This window comes from Sminthopsis crassicaudata, chromosome 1, assembly GCF_048593235.1.
Source record: "Sminthopsis crassicaudata isolate SCR6 chromosome 1, ASM4859323v1, whole genome shotgun sequence".
In the NCBI taxonomy this organism is placed as follows: domain Eukaryota; kingdom Metazoa; phylum Chordata; class Mammalia; order Dasyuromorphia; family Dasyuridae; genus Sminthopsis; species Sminthopsis crassicaudata.
Genome location: NC_133617.1, coordinates 137396756 through 137414501, shown reverse-complemented (window position 1 = coordinate 137414501; position 17746 = coordinate 137396756). Strand labels below are relative to the sequence as shown.

Genomic DNA, 17746 nt, shown 5'->3' with positions numbered 1-17746 from the left:
TTGGACTTTGTTAAGAGAAACATAGCTTTAAGTAATAAGATGAAAAATCTTGGCACTCTGTCCTGTTTAGAGCTGGAGCATTGTGTTCAGTTCCAAGGGCCACAATTTGTGAAGGATGTTGTTGAGCTAGAAAACATCCAGAAGAAAGCAATCTGGATAATGGGGCTTTGAGTCATTGTCATAAAAAACCACCAACTAGCATCTATTGTATCTATTGTATGCTGAACTGTGGTTGGCTCTAAAAATACAAAAACAAGAATCAATCCTGCCCTCAAGGACTTGTAATCTAGCTTAATGAAGAAATTATACCCAATCAATACAGATTAGCAACAATTATACAATTTATAATCTCAGAGAACTGTCTGGGCCACAGATAGTACTTGCCTACAGTCCAGTAGTTAGTATATATCAAAGGTTCTTCGACTTGATCCATTGTCTTTGTGATATTTAGCTAAAAGTCTATCTGCTATGCCATGATGCATAGCAGGTAGCACCATTGCACCATTAAAAGAAATATGAAGTAAATGTATATGTATAAGGAAGAGGACTAACAACTAGGGAGATCAGAAAAGACCATTTGGGGAAAGCAAAGATGAGTCTTGAAGGGAACTAAGGATTCCAAGAGGTGGAGGTGAATGAAATGAGGGAATAATCCATTCAAAGATATGATATGGTAGTTGGAACAGTGAGTGTGTGTGTGGGGGAGGATAAGAATAAATAGATTCATTGAGTTGACTTGTTGAGTTCACAAGAAAAGGAAAATTGAGAAAATCAGACTAGGAAATCAATAGCTTTGAGACATATTTTATGAAGAGCTTTAAATTCCAAACCAATGAGTTTATACTTTAACCTAGAGGCAGTTGGGAGTTATTGAGACTTCCTGAACCTTGGGAATGACAATGTGCTTTTTGAATATCAATTTGGCAGCTATGTGGAAGATTGGAGAAGAGAAGACTAATTAGGAAGCTACTAGAGTGTCCTCTCATGAGGCAATAAAGGCCTAAATAATGCCCTTAATTAGTCATTATGTATTTATAATATGTTACAATTATATAATTATATCATTTATTAATTGGTTATTATTAACCATGTGAATGGCAAGAAACAAGAAATGACAAAATTTGGTAACTGAGAGAGAAAAAAAGCCAAGGATATATAAATTTGCGTTACAGGGAACACATCTGCCACTCATACATTTGTCATTGCTTGACTCCCCACAGTAAGAGATGCTCACTTACTGTGGTGATGTCACTCATGCTCCATTGAGCTGGGGTCCTCTGGTACTTTGCTGTGCTGTTCTCTGCAGACATCTTCATTGTGCTCCTCTTTGTTGCTCTCTGATGACATCTTCTGGTCCCCCTGCTGCTATGGGACTTTTGCTGGGTTTGTGGGTGGGTTGCAGGAGGGATTTGTCAGTTCTTTTCCTGACTGTCCTCTAGCTACAGCTAGCCAGAGAATTTAATATTTGAACCTTTTTTCCCCTTATGCTAGTCTGAATCTCTCTTCCAAACTTTTGCTTAGTGATGTCTTGAATTTTTCTTTATCATATCTCTTGGACTGCTAGCCTGCGTTTTCTCCCATGTCTTCTTCCATATCTCCTTCCATATCTTCCTAGGGAATTTACATAGCAAATCTTCAAAAGGCCTGAGTGGAGCTGGAGTGAGGGAATTCTTTTCAATCCCATCATGTCTTGGTTGCCATTCATATAAACTCAAAAGCATTACTGAAAAGAACTAAGTGGTAGTGCAGAAGTTGGCAATCCTGTCCTACTTCCCTCCAGCCATCAAAACTGAGCTTAACCCAGCACCAGAATCATCACTTAGCCTTAAATGAATTTCTACAAAGGACCCATACTGGACAGCAGGATTCAGTTTACAACAGATGTGATTCCTTTCTTCCTTTCATCCCCATGTGCCTTTCCCTAAGCCCCCTTCAAGATGTTCTTTATTTTTTTACTTCTTGTTCTGGGTCTAGGATCTAAGTAACATTCCTTGTATATTTAGGTGCTACAAGAGTATTTGTTGAAATGAACTGGGTCATTTGTCAGAAAGGGTCTTTCGATCGGCACATCCAACTAATTAATCGCAGAGAAAGGCACTCTAGGAAGGAGCCCCTGGCTGTGTTCCCTGCACTTGATGCTTGCCAACTGTTTGGATGTACTCTCCCACAGATACTGAGGTACAGGCTCTTTAGGTTTGAGCAATAAGGCCCTTCCACCTTCTCTAGCTCAGAATCGGAGAAGGCAGCTCTGACCAGGAGCTGGAATTTCCCCGATTGAAAATCTAGTTCTTCCAGGTTTAATACATAAAACAATAGTGCTTCCTTCGCAGCTAAGGATGGACGCGAGCAGATCATTTTCACGGCGCCTTCTGCTTTAGTAGTCTCTTTATTTCCTTTCGGGGGTTTCCCCTTGTGCAGGCTGTTTCCTCTGCAATACTTGATCAACCGGTGAGCTGTGGCAAAAAGTGTCCCCCATCAAAGTATCAGTTCTTAGGGAGGGGAAGTGGGGAGTGCGGTAGGATGGAATCCTTCTGCAGCCGGGGCTCGCGGAGCATCTGAAAATGGGGAGGGGGCTTGAGCGGGGGCCAGATCTGATCCCAGAAGCTGGACTGCCTGTGGGGCTCCCCTCGGCTCCACCCCCAGCTGACCCCTTGAAGAGAACAGGAATGAGGAGGGCAAACTGAGCGCAAGGGGACTGTGCAGACACTTCTCCAGTGAAGGAGAAGCAGCGAAGGGGAGGGGCACTCGAGGGGGCGAGAGACTGATGGAGAGAGAAGGGGGGCAGCAGCGGGCGGGCTTTGGAGAAGGAGGAGGAGAGAGAGGCGAGGGGGAAGAGCGCAGCGCGGGGCGCGGAGAGCTCCGGGGCTGGGTCTGCCAGGGAGCTGGGCACTGGGACCGCGGTGGTGCTGGCGGCGGCGGGCGATGCTGCTGCTGCCTGCTTACCCCGGGCTCCACTGCTGGGGGTGAAGGCTCAGCCAAGCCGAAGCCAACGGGCAGGAGAGTCCGAAGCGGGACTGGAGTTGGAGGAGAGAGGGAAAGAGGAGGAGGTGGAGGAGGAGGATGGGCTGCGGGGGGAGTCGCGCCGATGCCATTGAGCCCCGCTACTACGAGAGCTGGACCCGGGAGACCGAGTCCACCTGGCTGACTAACACGGACACGGACCTGCAGCTCTCGGCAACCGCTACCGCCGCCGGGCTCAGCCCAGGGGAACCGGACGGCGGCCCAGAGACTGGCGGCCTGCGGGACCAGGGCTCCCTGTACACGGGTGAGTGAGCCAGCTGCCCACTGGGGCCAGGGCTTTCCCCACGTCTTCACCCTGGCTCCCCCCCCTCCAGCCCACTGTGGCAGCGGCCGAGCCGAGTCACCGGCAGCACTTCCCTCTGGACTCCAGACTCCAGCCCAGGCGGGTCTCTAGGGAAAAGGGACCGAGAATTAGGTTGGGGGGAGGAGGGGCGATCTAAGGACCCACAGCAGGAGGGCTATCACATGTTCCAGGGTGGCACCCTCACCCAGCAACTCCTTTTACTGGGGGACTTGATTCCCAAAGGCCGGTTCCCTTCGCAATTACATCCCTAGTTTCTGAACGAAATTGACTTCTGTCCCTCTGTATTTCGTTGTGCTTGTTCATCTACAAGGGGAGAGGGTGGGAGGACTCCTGCTATTATCACAATGGCGTATCCCCTGATTCCCCCCCATCTGCACGCACCCCCCGAGCCCATACCCCCATTCTACCTCTGCATCCATGTTTCTCTCCATCTTTCTCTCTAGCCATCTCATCACCTCTCCACCCAGCTAATTTGCTCATCTTCCTAGTCATCTGGTCTCCCTCTGCTTGGACTTGGATCAGATGTTTAAATGCTGTGTTTCAGCAAATACTGGAGAGCAGCAATTCTCTCAGCTCTCCTCATTTTGGTACTCTTAGAAAGCAGCCCTTTGCTTCTTCCACAAAGTCAAATCGAACTCACTTCGTACATTTTATGAGCCCTCAAAATACCAAGCTAGAGAATGTCATGTTTGACCAGTGTTTCTGCTCTTGGGTTTCCCTGAGTGGTTGGTTTACTGTTTTCTTTGAAGGCTAGAATACAACCAGATCATTCATGCTCATCTGCTACAATGTAAATAACTTCCCAGTTCTATTCTTCTCTAGTGTAAAAGCAGGTAAGACTAGATGATCTCAAAGGTTCCTTCCAGGTATAGGTCCCATAATTTTATAATATGCAAATTATTTTTAGGAACCATAAAGTCAGAATTTTGAAAGAAAACAGGGTAATGAGAATTCATGTAGAATCATTTTACTCAAAGATGTTTCTACCTCTGACATACTAGTAAGGTGGTCCTGCATAAGTCACTTAACTTTTTTCCAATGTACTTATAAATATCTTTTCAGTGCTCTATTTAATTTTAAGGCTGTAAATTATAGAGATTCTGACTTGAATTGGTGAAAGGAGTTTCTTCATACAGGAATCCTCTCTATCAATGAAACCTTAGGTCTAATTTCTAGTCCTACTCCTCTTATCTTAGAGTTGAAATGACCTTAGGAATCATCTAGAGGGGCAGTGGGATGGCACAGTGGATTGAGCACCTGCCCTGGCCTCAGGAAGACGGTAGTTCAAATTCAGCCTCAGATACTTACTAGCTGTGTGATCCTTGGTAAGTCAGTTAACCCCCAATTCCTTCCCCAAAAAGCCATCTGGAGGACATGGAAGAATCTAATTTTGTAAAATCTAGCATCTATTTGAACACTTCTTGTAAAAGAGAACTCATTACTTTATTAAGTTGCTCATTTCAAGCATCTGATGCCATCTCAAATCATTCTGATCTATATCTTCCCATTGGATGGCTCTGAAGGAGAGAGCTTACTCTAAGGCTGGTGACTTTGCACAGTTTTTCCCTCACTTAAATTCAATTCACTTGCAAATCATGGCATCACCTTCCTGCTGTCATGATCCTTTTCAAGAATAAAGGACAAACAACCACAAGGATTACAACAAGATTCCTTGTTCAGAAAACAATTTTAATTTAGACAGCAAGGTCTACTTTGCCTAGGCCAAAACACACTTTTCTTTAACTCCCACTCATTTGTCTAAGTCCCCCCCCCCCCTTTAAGAGTTTGCAGAACAAATCTAATCCCTATTATTGAGGGCAGCTCTTCAAATATTTAGGAATATAGGCTCAGAATTGGAAAGAACTTGGAAGTCATTTAGTTTCACATAAGCAAGCTGCAATCTGAAAGGTTAAGTACTTTACCTAAGGCCACACACTTAAGAAATAGCATTTATCTGCAGTTGATTCAAATCCGATTCCTCTGATCTGAGGATATAGCTTCCTAAAGTTTTTTTTTTCCCGTACTAGGCTAAACATCCCCAATTCCTTCAATCATTCCTCATAGGAAATTATTTTACATCTTCTCATCAACCTAATCTCTTATACTAACTGGTATCATGCTGTGACATTTTACCCACAATTTTCCAAAAAGTATTTCATAGAAAAAGAGGAGAAAGAGCCATCGCTGTTTATTACAAAGGAGCTGCTATCTTCTTTCTCAATCAATTCAAATGAAATCAAATCTTGAATAACAATTTCCTTATTAAGTAGCCTGTATGGCTAATCACTTGAATTCTACTGTCTCTGTGCTGTTTCTGCATCTGAGAGTTTATAAGATTATACATCTAGGGAAGCTTAGAAATTCTCTAGTCCAATCCTCTCATTTTGCTGATGAGAAAGCAGGTGATTTGCTGAGGTTCACACAGGAATTAAAGTAGCAGCACTAACATTCTAACCAAATGTAACTATGTCAAAGTCACAAGTTTTCTCCACAGTTTCACACTGTCTCTTTTTAGTTGTTTTTTTTTTTTTGTTTTTTTTTTTATGAAAAATAAAAAGAAATATAAATAATTAGTCACATGATTTTCAAATTTAATTTAAATTTATTTGAGTGACTTGGAGACTCACCATGTTCTCCTTCCAGTGAATGTCTCACCATTTTTCGAAGGTGATTCTGGCTTCTAAAGGTGACACCAGCATATCAAAAATCCTGAGGTCTTAACAAGCTGCAAAGTTGGCAAATATTGTTCAAAGACCAGCCTACCAAAATGTGGAGGGACCAGAAGATTGGTCACCACCTTCAAGAAATACATACGTGCTCGCACATACAAACACACACACACACATGCGCGCTTTTTTGAGAAGTCATAGATTAACTCATAAATGTATCTGATAGTGTGGAAGTGTGAGGATGTATACAACTGAAAAAAGTACTTAGATGAAATAACAAGACTTTAAAGGGAGAAAAATAAAACCCAAACCGCATTAAATGGTTGGGAATATCAGTTGGGATGGAAGAACTTCTTTATGTATGGACAATGAAGCTGTCCAATTTAAAAATTCTTTCATCTCCTCTGTCATATCTCAAAACCTTCCTATTTTTACTGTTGCTTTCATTCTGCCTCACTTTAGAGAATAATTTTTCACTTTGCCAAAGTTATTCTAGTTACCTGGCCCTGGATGCCATTCCTCTGTCCCCACTCCTTCATTCTCCATGGTCTCTTTCCAATCTACTTAGAAATATCTTCTATTTTCCCCTTTCCTAAATTAACCCCCTTCCCCCCATGAAACAATATAGAATCTTCTATTGACTTTTTAGCTGTCTCAAATTATTATCTTGCTTCCTCTATTAAACTTCTGGGAAAAATACTCTCTTACCCTGCCAGATTTTCAAGTTATTTATCTCATCAGTTATCCATCCATCCTGTTCTAATTCTTCATTATCTCTCACATCTGTCTTTTCCTCTTTACTCTAACTGCAACCACTTTAATTCAAAATTCTAGATCTTACCTTGACTATTATAACAATTTTCAAAATGGTCTTTCTGCCTCTATCCCCTCTGCAATCCGTCATTGACACTGCTGCCCAAATAATTCTCCAAATGCACGATTCTGATTAGTCTACTTTCTAATCAAAATCTTCAGGGGATCTCATTATTTCTCTAATAAGGTATACATTTTCATCCTCATTTTTAAAGCCCTCCATAATCTGGCTTCAGCCTCTCCAGATATGTTTCAGTTTACTTTCTATATGGATACTACTCTCCAATGAAACTGCCCCTGCCTTAAGTATTTCTTGCTTTTAAGGAGCCTGTATTCCATGGAAAAGATAAATTATATAAGATACAAAAAGAATGTAATCTTGGAGGGCAGAGTGAAGGCACTTACTATTAGCTTAGGAGGGAAGAGGGGACAAGGAAAAGAATATATGCATATATATTTTTGAGAATGGTCTAAGTAATGATATTTATAATAATTATAATTGATATTTTATGTTGATCTAGTCTCTTTCAAATGAAACTGTCATAAAACTGACCAGAGATTGCTTTTCATCTTAAGTAACAAGATGAGAATAAATCTTGAAACTTCCTAGATAATAACTTCAATTTCTATTATTTTTGTAATTTCTATATTTTATAATAGCATTATTAATATTTTAACAATGTATTACATATAGTAAATGCTTAATAAAATTTTTTCAGCCATTCATAACAATGGCATCAGGAAATGTCAAGTGAAGTTTATATTTTTCAACAAAGATCCAAAGTCACACAGAAAATAAGAGGTTAGTGCTACCTGGGATGAGGACAGGGCAGCGAAACTAGACTATGGTTTGATATATTTCTCCCCTGCTCCTCAATAATTTTAGATAAGTTCAACCTTTCATTCACCCATTTATAATTCAACAAACACTTGCTTATGTGGAGCAATATCTTGAGAACTGGCTAAGACATAAAGCTAGAAAAGACACAATCCCTCACCTCATGAAGAATATATCTAACATCCTACTTGCAGTCCTCTGATTGTTCTCTGCTTTATTAATGTCCTTGTTAAATTGTGCACTCTAGAACTTAGTACTGTATTCTAGCTGTGGTTTGAACAGGCAAGAGTCCAATGGTATGATCTTTCTTTTCCTCCCTCCCTCCCTCCTTTCCTTCCTTCCTTCCTTCCTTCCTTCCTTCCTTCCTTCCTTCCTTTCTGCCTTCCTTCCTTCCTTCCTTCCTTCCTTCCTTCCTTCCTTCCTTCCTTCCTTCCTTCCTTCCTTCCTTCCTTCCTTCCTTCCTTCCTTCCTTCCTTCCTTCCTTCCTTCCTTCCTTTCTGCCTTCCTTCCTTCCTGCTTTCCTTCCTTCCTTCCTTCTTTCCTTCCTTTTTTCCTTTCTTCCTTCCTTCCTTCCTTCCTTCCTTCCTTCCTTTCTGCCTTCCTTCCTTCCTTCCTTCCTTCCTTCCTTCCTTCCTTCCTTCCTTCCTTCCTTCCTTCCTTCCTTCCTTCCTTCCTTCTTTCCTTCCTTCCTTCCTTCCTTCCTTCCTTCCTTCCTTCCTTCCTTCCTTCCTTCCTTCCTTCCTTTTCTTTCTTCTTTTTTCTTCAAACACATAAATAGTTTTCAACATTAATTTTTGTGTAAAACTTTGTATCCCAATTTTTTCTCCTTTTCCCCTCCCCAAGATAGCAATGAATGACTTGGGTCTCTAACTAATGGGCATCCACTTGATACCCAATTTCTTGCCACTACAAAAAGAGTTCGCTACAAACATTTTTTGCACATATGGGTCCTTTTCCCTTTTTTATCATCTCTTTGGAATACAGACCTAATTGTAAAACTGCTGGATCAAAAGGTATGCTCAGTTTTATAGCCCTCAGGGCATAGTTCCAAATTGTTCTCCAGAATGGCTGATTCAGTTCACAACTCCACCAACAGTGAATTAGTGTCCCAGTTTTCCCACATCCCCTCCAATATTTATCATTATTTGTTCCTATCATATTAGCCAATCTGAGAGGTGTGAACTCTGGTACCTCAGAGTTGTCTTAATTTGCATTTCTCTAATCAATAGTGAGTTAGGGCATATCACTAGAAATGACTTTAATTTCTTCATCTGAAAATTGTCTGTTTAGATCCTTCGACCATTTATTAATGGAGGAATGACTTGTATTCTTATAAATTTGAGTCAGATCTCTATTTTAGAAATGAGTCCTTCATCAGAAACACTTTCTGCAAATTTTTTCCTCAACTTTCTATAGAAGTGGCACCTTTCTTAATGCAGTCCCAATCACCTGAGCATTTTTGGCTTCCATATCACATTGTTGACACATATTGAACTTAAGAGGCATTAAAATCCTGTATTTTTTCCAGAATAATTGCTATCTAACCATGTGTCCTCCATCTTGTGTTTATGAAGACAATACTATGAACCCAAAGTTTAAGACTTAACATTTATTTCTATTGGATATTTTCTTGTTAAAATTGATCAATGTCAATTATTTTGACTGCTACTGAAGTGTTTTGGTTACTTTCCCTAACTTGGAGTTATCTAAAAATTGGATGAACATGCAATCTGTGCATTTATCCAAGTCATTGACAAACAATGTTAAATAGCACAGGGTTATTCCCGAGTCTCTGGGACAATTCATTGAAGGTTTTCTTCTGAGATTATATCAGTGTAGAAACAATTGCCCTTTATGTCCAGCCATTCCACAAGTTTCAAGTCTATTTAAATGGTTTAATCCATAGCTCTCCCTATTTTGCATTAGTATACCACAAAAGATTTTCTTAAAATGTGTTGCTAAAAGTTTGATAAATTATGCAGGACTGGGATTATATCCCAAAGAGATTTTAAAGGAGGGAAAGGGACCTACATGTGAAAAAATGTTTATGGCAGCCCTTTTTGTGGTGGCAAGAAACTGGAAACTGAATGGATGTCCATCAATTGGTGAATGGCTTAATAAATTGTGGTATATGAGTGTTATGGAATATTATTGTTCTGTAAGAAATGATCAGCAGGATGATTTCAAAAAGGCTTAGAGAGGCCTACATGATTTGATGCTAAATTAAATGAGCAGAATCATTAGATCATTATACATGGTAACAACAAGACTATATGACGATCAATTCTGTTGGATGTGGCTCTCTTCAACAATGAGAAGATTCAAAAAAGTTCCACTTGCTCAGTGATGAAAAGAGCCATCTACACCCAGAGAGAGAACTGTGGGAACAGAGTGTGGACCACAACATAGCATTCTTACTCTTTCTGTTGTTATTTGCTTGCATTTTGTTTTCTTACTCAGTTTTTCTTTTCCTTCCTTCTTGATCTGATTTTTCTTGTGCAGCAAGATAACTGTATAAATATGTAAACATATATTAGATTTAACATGTATTTCAACATATGTAACATGTATTAGACTGCCTGCCAGCTAGAAGAGGGGATAGAGGGAAGGTGGGGAAAATTTGGAACAAAAGGTTTTGCAAGGGTCAATGTTAGAAAAATTACCCATGCATATGCTTTTTAAATAAATTAATTAAATTTTTAAAAAGATAAATTATGTAGGAATATAAATTTAGAGCTAGAAAAAAATCTCAGAGGTAGGTTGAGGTCAGTCCCTCATTTTACAGAAGAAGCCCAGAGAAGTTGAATAACTTGACAGATCTTGGTTGTGACCAAGCTAGGATTCAAATTCAAATTATTAGCTTCAAAATTTGATAGTCTTTTAAAAGACTGTGTTTTATTTGTGACAAAAAAATTAACATTTATGTAGCCCTTTAAAGTTTTAAAAGGACACTGCAAAAACCTCCTTAGGTTTTTCACAACAGCCTAGAGATAGGTAATCTGTAAAATAAGATGAAGAAATTGAAGTAGGGAAAGGTCAAGTGCCTTGCCCAGGTCTGCACATTTAGTTAAATACCTAATGCTAGATTTGAATTCAAATTTTCATGACTGCAAGGTCAATGCTTTATCTGCTGTTTGTACAAATAAATAACAATCATCACAAAATCTCTTTGTAATTTTGGTGAAATCATGGGATTTTTTTTTTAAAGCAGTAGCACACATTTGGCCCTTTGGGGCCATCAATTTCATTTTCTAAATGTTCACTTAAAAGGGAATTTTGATTGTGATAGATCATACCAGACTCACCTTATTTCCTTCCCCCCTCCTCATAGGCTACTAAATTAGTAGAGCAGAAACTGGAGTTAGGAAGATCTGAGTTCAAATCCAGCCTCAGGTAGCTGTGTGACCTTGGGAAAGGCACTTAAGCTCTGCTTGCTTTAATTTCTTCATATGTAAAATGGGGATAATAATAATATTTACAGAGTTGTCCTGAGGATCAAATGGGACTTAGGACAGTGCCAGGCACAAAACAGATGTTTAATAAATGCTTATTTTCTTCCCAGAGATTGTTTATTATTATTATTATTATTATTAGTAGTAGTAGTAGTAGTAGTATCTACTTGACAAAGTTGCTATGAGGCTTAAGTGAAAATGTATTTTGTATTTAGAGAGCTTTGTAGAAGCTTTGTAAAGAGCAACATAAACTTTGGCTATTATTGTCTTAACCACTTTTTTTTTTTTTTTGCAAATTGATTATATTGATATATTATTTGCTTTCTCAATGGATACTGGAAAGGTGGAAAGAAGAGAATTTGAAATTTAAAACTAACAAAAAAGATTGTGGAGAATAGTTAAATGAAATAGAAAATAATTCATACATAATATTTTTAGAGTTAGTTGAGCCTGATAAATATTCCCAATATATTGAGGTCTACCAGAATTAGGTATGAGGCAGAAAGAAAAAGCAAGTTATTTCCATGTTATGTTGATTAAATTGAAATATCAGATATTTTCATATGACTTTTAAGATCATGAGAATCTAAATCATAAAATCAGTTACAACTTTTAAGTTTATTTGACTAAAAACTCTGGAGAAATATATATATATATAATTCACATACTATTTGAAATAGATTTAATGAGACTTTCTATGCCACGAATACATAATGCAATATTAAGATGTCCATATTGACAGGTTGCAAAACTAACAAATCTAATATTTGACCATTATGAAAGTAGCTAGATTATTATATTTCTTCAACAAGAAAATTTTTGTCAATTTTTTGGTATGGTGTCACACCATGTCACAGTTAAAGATTTATCATAAGTTTATAAAGAAGAAAACTGGAAAAGACCAATAAACCACATTTCAAAAATGTTTTTCATACTAACAAAACAGCCCTATAGAATATGTGGTGGAAGAATAATTGCTCCCATTGTTATAGATGAGGGAATTGAATCTCAAAAATGTCACTTAGTTTGTTAAAGGTCACAAGGCTATCAGAGTCAGGACTTGAATCCAGTCCAGTGTCTATTTCATTCCACCATGTTGCATACGAGGGATGCATATGGTCATTTTCTTTCTGTAACCTCACTCTTTTCCTAAGGACTCTGGAGGAAAATATATCTTCCAAGTCCTCAGGGTTTAACATCAGTAAGACTGATTAGATTTTGGGAACCCTAGTACTGTAAGAGACTTTAGGAATTCATCTGAATCACAGGTGATCTTTTCTATTATTGTTGAATCATTTTTCAACTGTTTTCAGACACAGCTGAAAACATGATTACATTGGGGGTTTTCTGCATGATTTGAGATTCTGCATGAATCCCATTTGAGATTTTCTTGGCAAAGATACTGGAGTGATTTGCCATTTCTTTCTCTGAGGTGTTCTTACTAATTTTTTTTTAAAGATGCCCATGGATGGAGAGATCACCTTGTGCTTCAGAAAATTAACAAACAAATTGTTCTAGTGTTTGACAGCCTGGTATGAGAAAGTGCCTCTGTTAAATATGTCCTAAGATTGTGAAAGTTGGGTGATTATTTCCTCTCATCTTGACTTTTATGGAGAAAAGTTTATAGAATCTGAGATTTAGGGATCTGGAAGGGATTATGGGGTTCAGCTAGTTCAACCCCCTATTTTTGTAGGTGACTTGCCCAAGATCACACAGCTATTAAGCTATAGAGCTGGTATTGAAACCCATTTTCTCCACTTACAAACCTATCACTCATTCCATTCTATCAGACTATTAATCCTTCAAGTAATAATACTTCAAATACTGGAAGATAGTTTTGGTATAGTAACTACTTTGCCCTCTGATTTTTTATTTTAAACCTCAAAAGATCTCTAACCTTTTAACCTTTAATTTTGTTCATTTTTCAATTATGTTTGACTCTTCAAGATATTAGTAACTGGAGTAGTTTGTCATTTCCTTCTCTAGTTTTTATTTTATAGACGAAGAAACTGAGGTAAACAGGGTTAAGTAACTTATTTGGGTCACACAGCTAGTGTGTCTGAATTTATATTTGAACCCAAGGAGGTGAGTCTTTCTAACTCTATCCGTTGTGTCTCAGCTTTTAATTGGGCATTCCCTGTGTTATAGCCTTTTCTGCTATTTGTTCTTCTTCAAGAGGGGAGGAAGGGTCATTGTTCTCACTAGATTTCCTTAATTCTATCTCTTGAGAGAGGCTAATTTCTCTTTCTAGAGAATCAAGGTTCTTCCCCACTGGGTTTATTTACTTTGACTTCATTTAGAAAGCTCTCACATCTTTCTTACCTGTTCACTTGACTGATGTCCTTTTGGTCTTTGCCCACAAAAAACAACAACAAAAAACTCGGAGGTGATGGATGTTTAACATTTTATTCAGTTTTATGCAACGTAATCTTTCATCTCTATCATAATGAGTAACTTTCTTCTGTCTTCTGACTTCTTAACTCCTTTTTCATTGCCCCGATGCTTCATTCTGGATCTTCTTATTCAAGCTTGTTTTCAGTTTTGTTCTAAAATGAGAGCTTCACTACAAGGTCCTCTTAACTCCACTAAAACATCGAGCTCCATCCCCTCATGTGGGATGATCCTTAATCTGGCCTTTATCTCTACCTCCTCAGTCACAAACCACAGTCTCAGAGGTGGATCAAGGATTTCATCTATACCAATGAATAGAGCACCAGCCCTGCATTCTTTCTCATCTTGAGCAATTTTTCTTCATGTTTTTCTTTAAATGCTTTTTTAGGGAATCCACTCAACTCATTTAATGTCTTTCTCTAGTTCTTTCCTCATTTCTGTGGTGAACAACGTACTACTTGAACTGTTCTGCTCTTTTTTGCCTGTCATATTTCATTTTTGATGAGCTTATCTCTATTATTGGTTATACATGTATTTGAGAATGTCTTTCATATCACTCATCATATACAATTTTTTGTCAGTATCATGCCATAAACAATGCTAATGCCCACCAGCTATCTTCCCATTTGCCTAATTTTGTAGTTTTTACAAAATTACTTTATTACTTTTGGTTTTATTACTTTTACAAAATACAATTGACCTGCATCCTACTTCAAAAACTGCTACTCTAGTGCCATTCATAGAAATCCAGATTCAAAGTCATTGGTGGCAAAGCCCAGAGGAGACAATCTGGCACCAAGGTTCACTAACCAGGTTAAGCCAAGTATACACAAAGAAGCTTCTAGGATGAGGAGAGCTCACCATCAAACTGACTTGCTCACTTAGGGCTTTGCCACTCCATTGCCTGTGTCTTTCAGCAGCATTCTGTGGGGAGCTTTACCAGCTTTGTGATGTTGGTGCTGACATAACTCCCTTCCCAGATGGGCTTTCAAGACTGACAGAAGTATTGCTTGTGAAAGATTGGATCAGTTTTGGTGTGGGGAGTTTCTGCAGTTTATCCACTGAGATATCTTCTGGTCTGTAGACCCCCTAGTAGAACAAGTAGCCAAGCATTGAGAAGATTGTTGGGAAGCCAATCTATGTCTAACCACAAGTTTCTCCTGAATACCCACCAGCATCAGAGATAACAAGAGTTTAAGTAGATGTTGATTCTCATGAAGGGAAATATGGGAAAAAATTATATAGGATTTATTCTCCCTGATGAAACTATTAGTTTTCTTTCAGTGTTTGAAGATCTGAATTGGGCTAGAGGGGCTTCATGGATGACATGTTGTCACCTATTGGTATCATCCTTCAGGTACTTGGGTGAATTTGGAGTCAGGAGAACACATCTTCTTGGGTATAAATGTAGCCTTATATACTTAGTGATAATGGCTAAGTCACTTAACTCTTATTTGCCTCAGTTTTTTCATCTGCAAAAATGAGTTGGAAAAGGAAATGGCAAACCTCTCCAGTACCTTTGCCAAGAAAATACCAAATGGGGTTCATGAAGATTCAGACAGAACTGAACAACAACAAATAAAGCACTTCATATATGAAAAAAAAGTTTTAGGTGCCCCTCTGTTTTCATTTTGTGAAAAGAAATAAAATGAAATAAATGTGAAATGCTTTTTTTAAACTGTTTTTTTCTGGTTATACATGCCTATTAACTTTTAAAATATATAAATCTTCATGAAACATGGGAGAGAAAAATGAGAACAAAAGGAAAAAACTACAAGAGAAACAAAACAGAAAAAAGTTAACATAGCATGTGTTGATTTATATACAATTTCCATAGTTTCTTTCTGGATACAGATGGCATTTTCTTTCCAAGATTTATTTGGATTGCCTTGGATCACTGAACTGCTAAGAAGAACCAAGTCTTTCACAACTGATCATAGCACTAATCTAGCTGTTATTGTGTAATGTATTTCTGGTTCTGCTTGTTTCACACAGTATTAATTCATGTAAATCTTTCCAGGCCATTCTTATATCAGCTTGTTCTTCATTTTAAAAAATAGAACAATAATATTCCATTACTTTCATATGCCATAACTTATTCAGCCATTTCCCAATTAATGAGCATCTACTCATTTTCCAATTCTTTGCCACCATGAAAAAAGCTGCTACAAACATTTTTGCACATGTGGATCCTTTTCCTGAAATACTATTCAAAACTTAAAGTGCTATATGTGTACTGCTAGCCATTATCAACATCATCTTCATTATCTTTTGTACCCTTTTCCAGCTGTTCCAGGAAATCAGGAATTAGGACTAAAGTGTAGTTGTACTGAATGGTAATCCCATTCAGGGTACAACATTTGCTCATTCTGAATTATCCACTTGTTTTCATTGTTGTTTTTAGTAAAGAAAATAGTAAAGGTAGCCTGGTAGGACAATTTGAGTGTTACAGCATCTGATCTATCCAGAAACTCCTGAAGGACTTATCAAGGCATCTACTGGGATTAGAGCCTCTAACATCAAGTGTACTACACCACCAAAACATTAATGTGGAAGGAGTATCTCAGTTTCCTACAAGCAGAATACATTTGCAAAAATCTGGTAATTGGCCAAGGAATTCTGGCTTGGGCTCTAGCAATAGAGCCAGGGTGACTAGTACCTGCCAAGGACAGAACTTGACACTCCTTCTTTATCTAGTGATAATGTGTTCCCTGAAGTGTCCCAATTAGCAGACTCTAAGAACCACTAGGAAGAATAGCCTGAGGGTCAAGAGTTCTTGACTCTCCCTCAGTCTTATTTGCAGAATTATGGAGCTAATGAAACATCTATATATCATTTGAACCCTTCATGGCCTGCTTTAGACTTGACTTGGGTCAGCATGATGGCAATGAAATTGTCTGAGACCCTTGAATAGATGAGTATATAGATGGGGAGTACCTAGTATTGGGGGACTATCATAGACACTGATTTTGAAACACATTTTGGAATTAGAGGACCTACTTTTAAATTATAGCTCTGATGTTTATCGCCAAGATGACCTAGCTAAGTCACTATTTTTTTAGGCCTCAATTTCCTCATGTAAAATAAGGAGATTGGACAAGGTGAGCTCTCTAAAGTCTCTTCTAATTCCAACCATGATCAAATGATCATCATCATAAAAAATATCTATGTAGCATTTTTTTTCTTATTGGAAAATCTTTTCCCCTTAAAATATTATATTTTATTTTCCTAAATACATGTAAAGATAGTTTCAACATTCATTTTTGTAAAATTTTGTTTTCTAAAATTTCTCCCCTTCCTCCCTTACCTCTCCCTTCCGTGAGATAGCAAACAATTTGATTTAGGTTAGATATATGTAACATATTTCCATATTTGTCGCATTAAAAGGGGAAAAAAACATGAATAAGGAAAAGAACAAATAAAAAAGGCCAAAATGCTATGCTTCAATCCACATGCAGTCCTCACAGTTTTCTCTCTGGATGCAATTGATAAAAATTTTCCATCCCAAATCTATTGAAATTGCTTTGAATCATCTCATTATTGAGAAGAGCCAAATCCATCACAGTTGATCATCCCATAATCTTGTTGTTACTGTGTATGATGTTCTGGATCCACTCACTTCACTAAGCATCAGTTCATGGAGGTCTTTTCAGACTTTTCTGAAATCAGCCTGCTCATAATTTCTTATAGGACAATAATATTCCATTACCTTCATATGCCATAACTTATTCAGCCATTCCCCAACTGGTTAGCAACTGCTTTATTTCTGCTTCCTTGCCCCTATAAAAAGATCTGCTTTTATATAGTTATTTTAACATTTGTAAGTGCATTACAAATATTTCATTTTGTGCTCATAGTAATGCAGGAAATAGGTACTGTTATTATCTCCATTTTACATATAAGGGAACTGAGACTGAGAGAGGTTAAATGACTTTTCCAAGATCACATCACTAGTAAATCTCTGAGGCTGGATGCCAGTGCAGGTCTTTCAGTCTTCAAGTCCAACACTATATCTATAAGGCCATTTACATCTAGTGTCCATTTACACAATATCCTATATTTACTTAGTTATTTGAGTTCCTTGAGGTAATAAATTTTCAATCTTTCTTTGTATCTTTAGTGCTTACTTATCATAATGTCTGATATACAATAAGCACTTAATAAATTCTTGTTGACAAGCTGACAGACTATATGCCATTGAAATCATGAGTCCAGTGCCTATTCCCATCTTGGAATCTGGGGTCATTGGCCAGGAGCT

The 17746-nt window shown here is 38.2% G+C and overlaps 1 protein-coding gene across 1 annotated transcript in view; it reads left to right on the top strand.

Moving 5' to 3' along the window:
- Window positions 1–2819: 2819 nt before the first annotated feature.
- Window positions 2820–17746, top strand: part of BAALC (BAALC binder of MAP3K1 and KLF4) — a 112209-nt gene continuing 97282 nt past the window's right edge. The window contains exon 1 of the mRNA XM_074267677.1: window positions 2820–3265. Coding sequence (XP_074123778.1) covers window positions 3061–3265 — 205 coding nt within the window. The 5' untranslated portion in view covers window positions 2820–3060. The remainder of the gene's footprint in view (window positions 3266–17746) is intronic.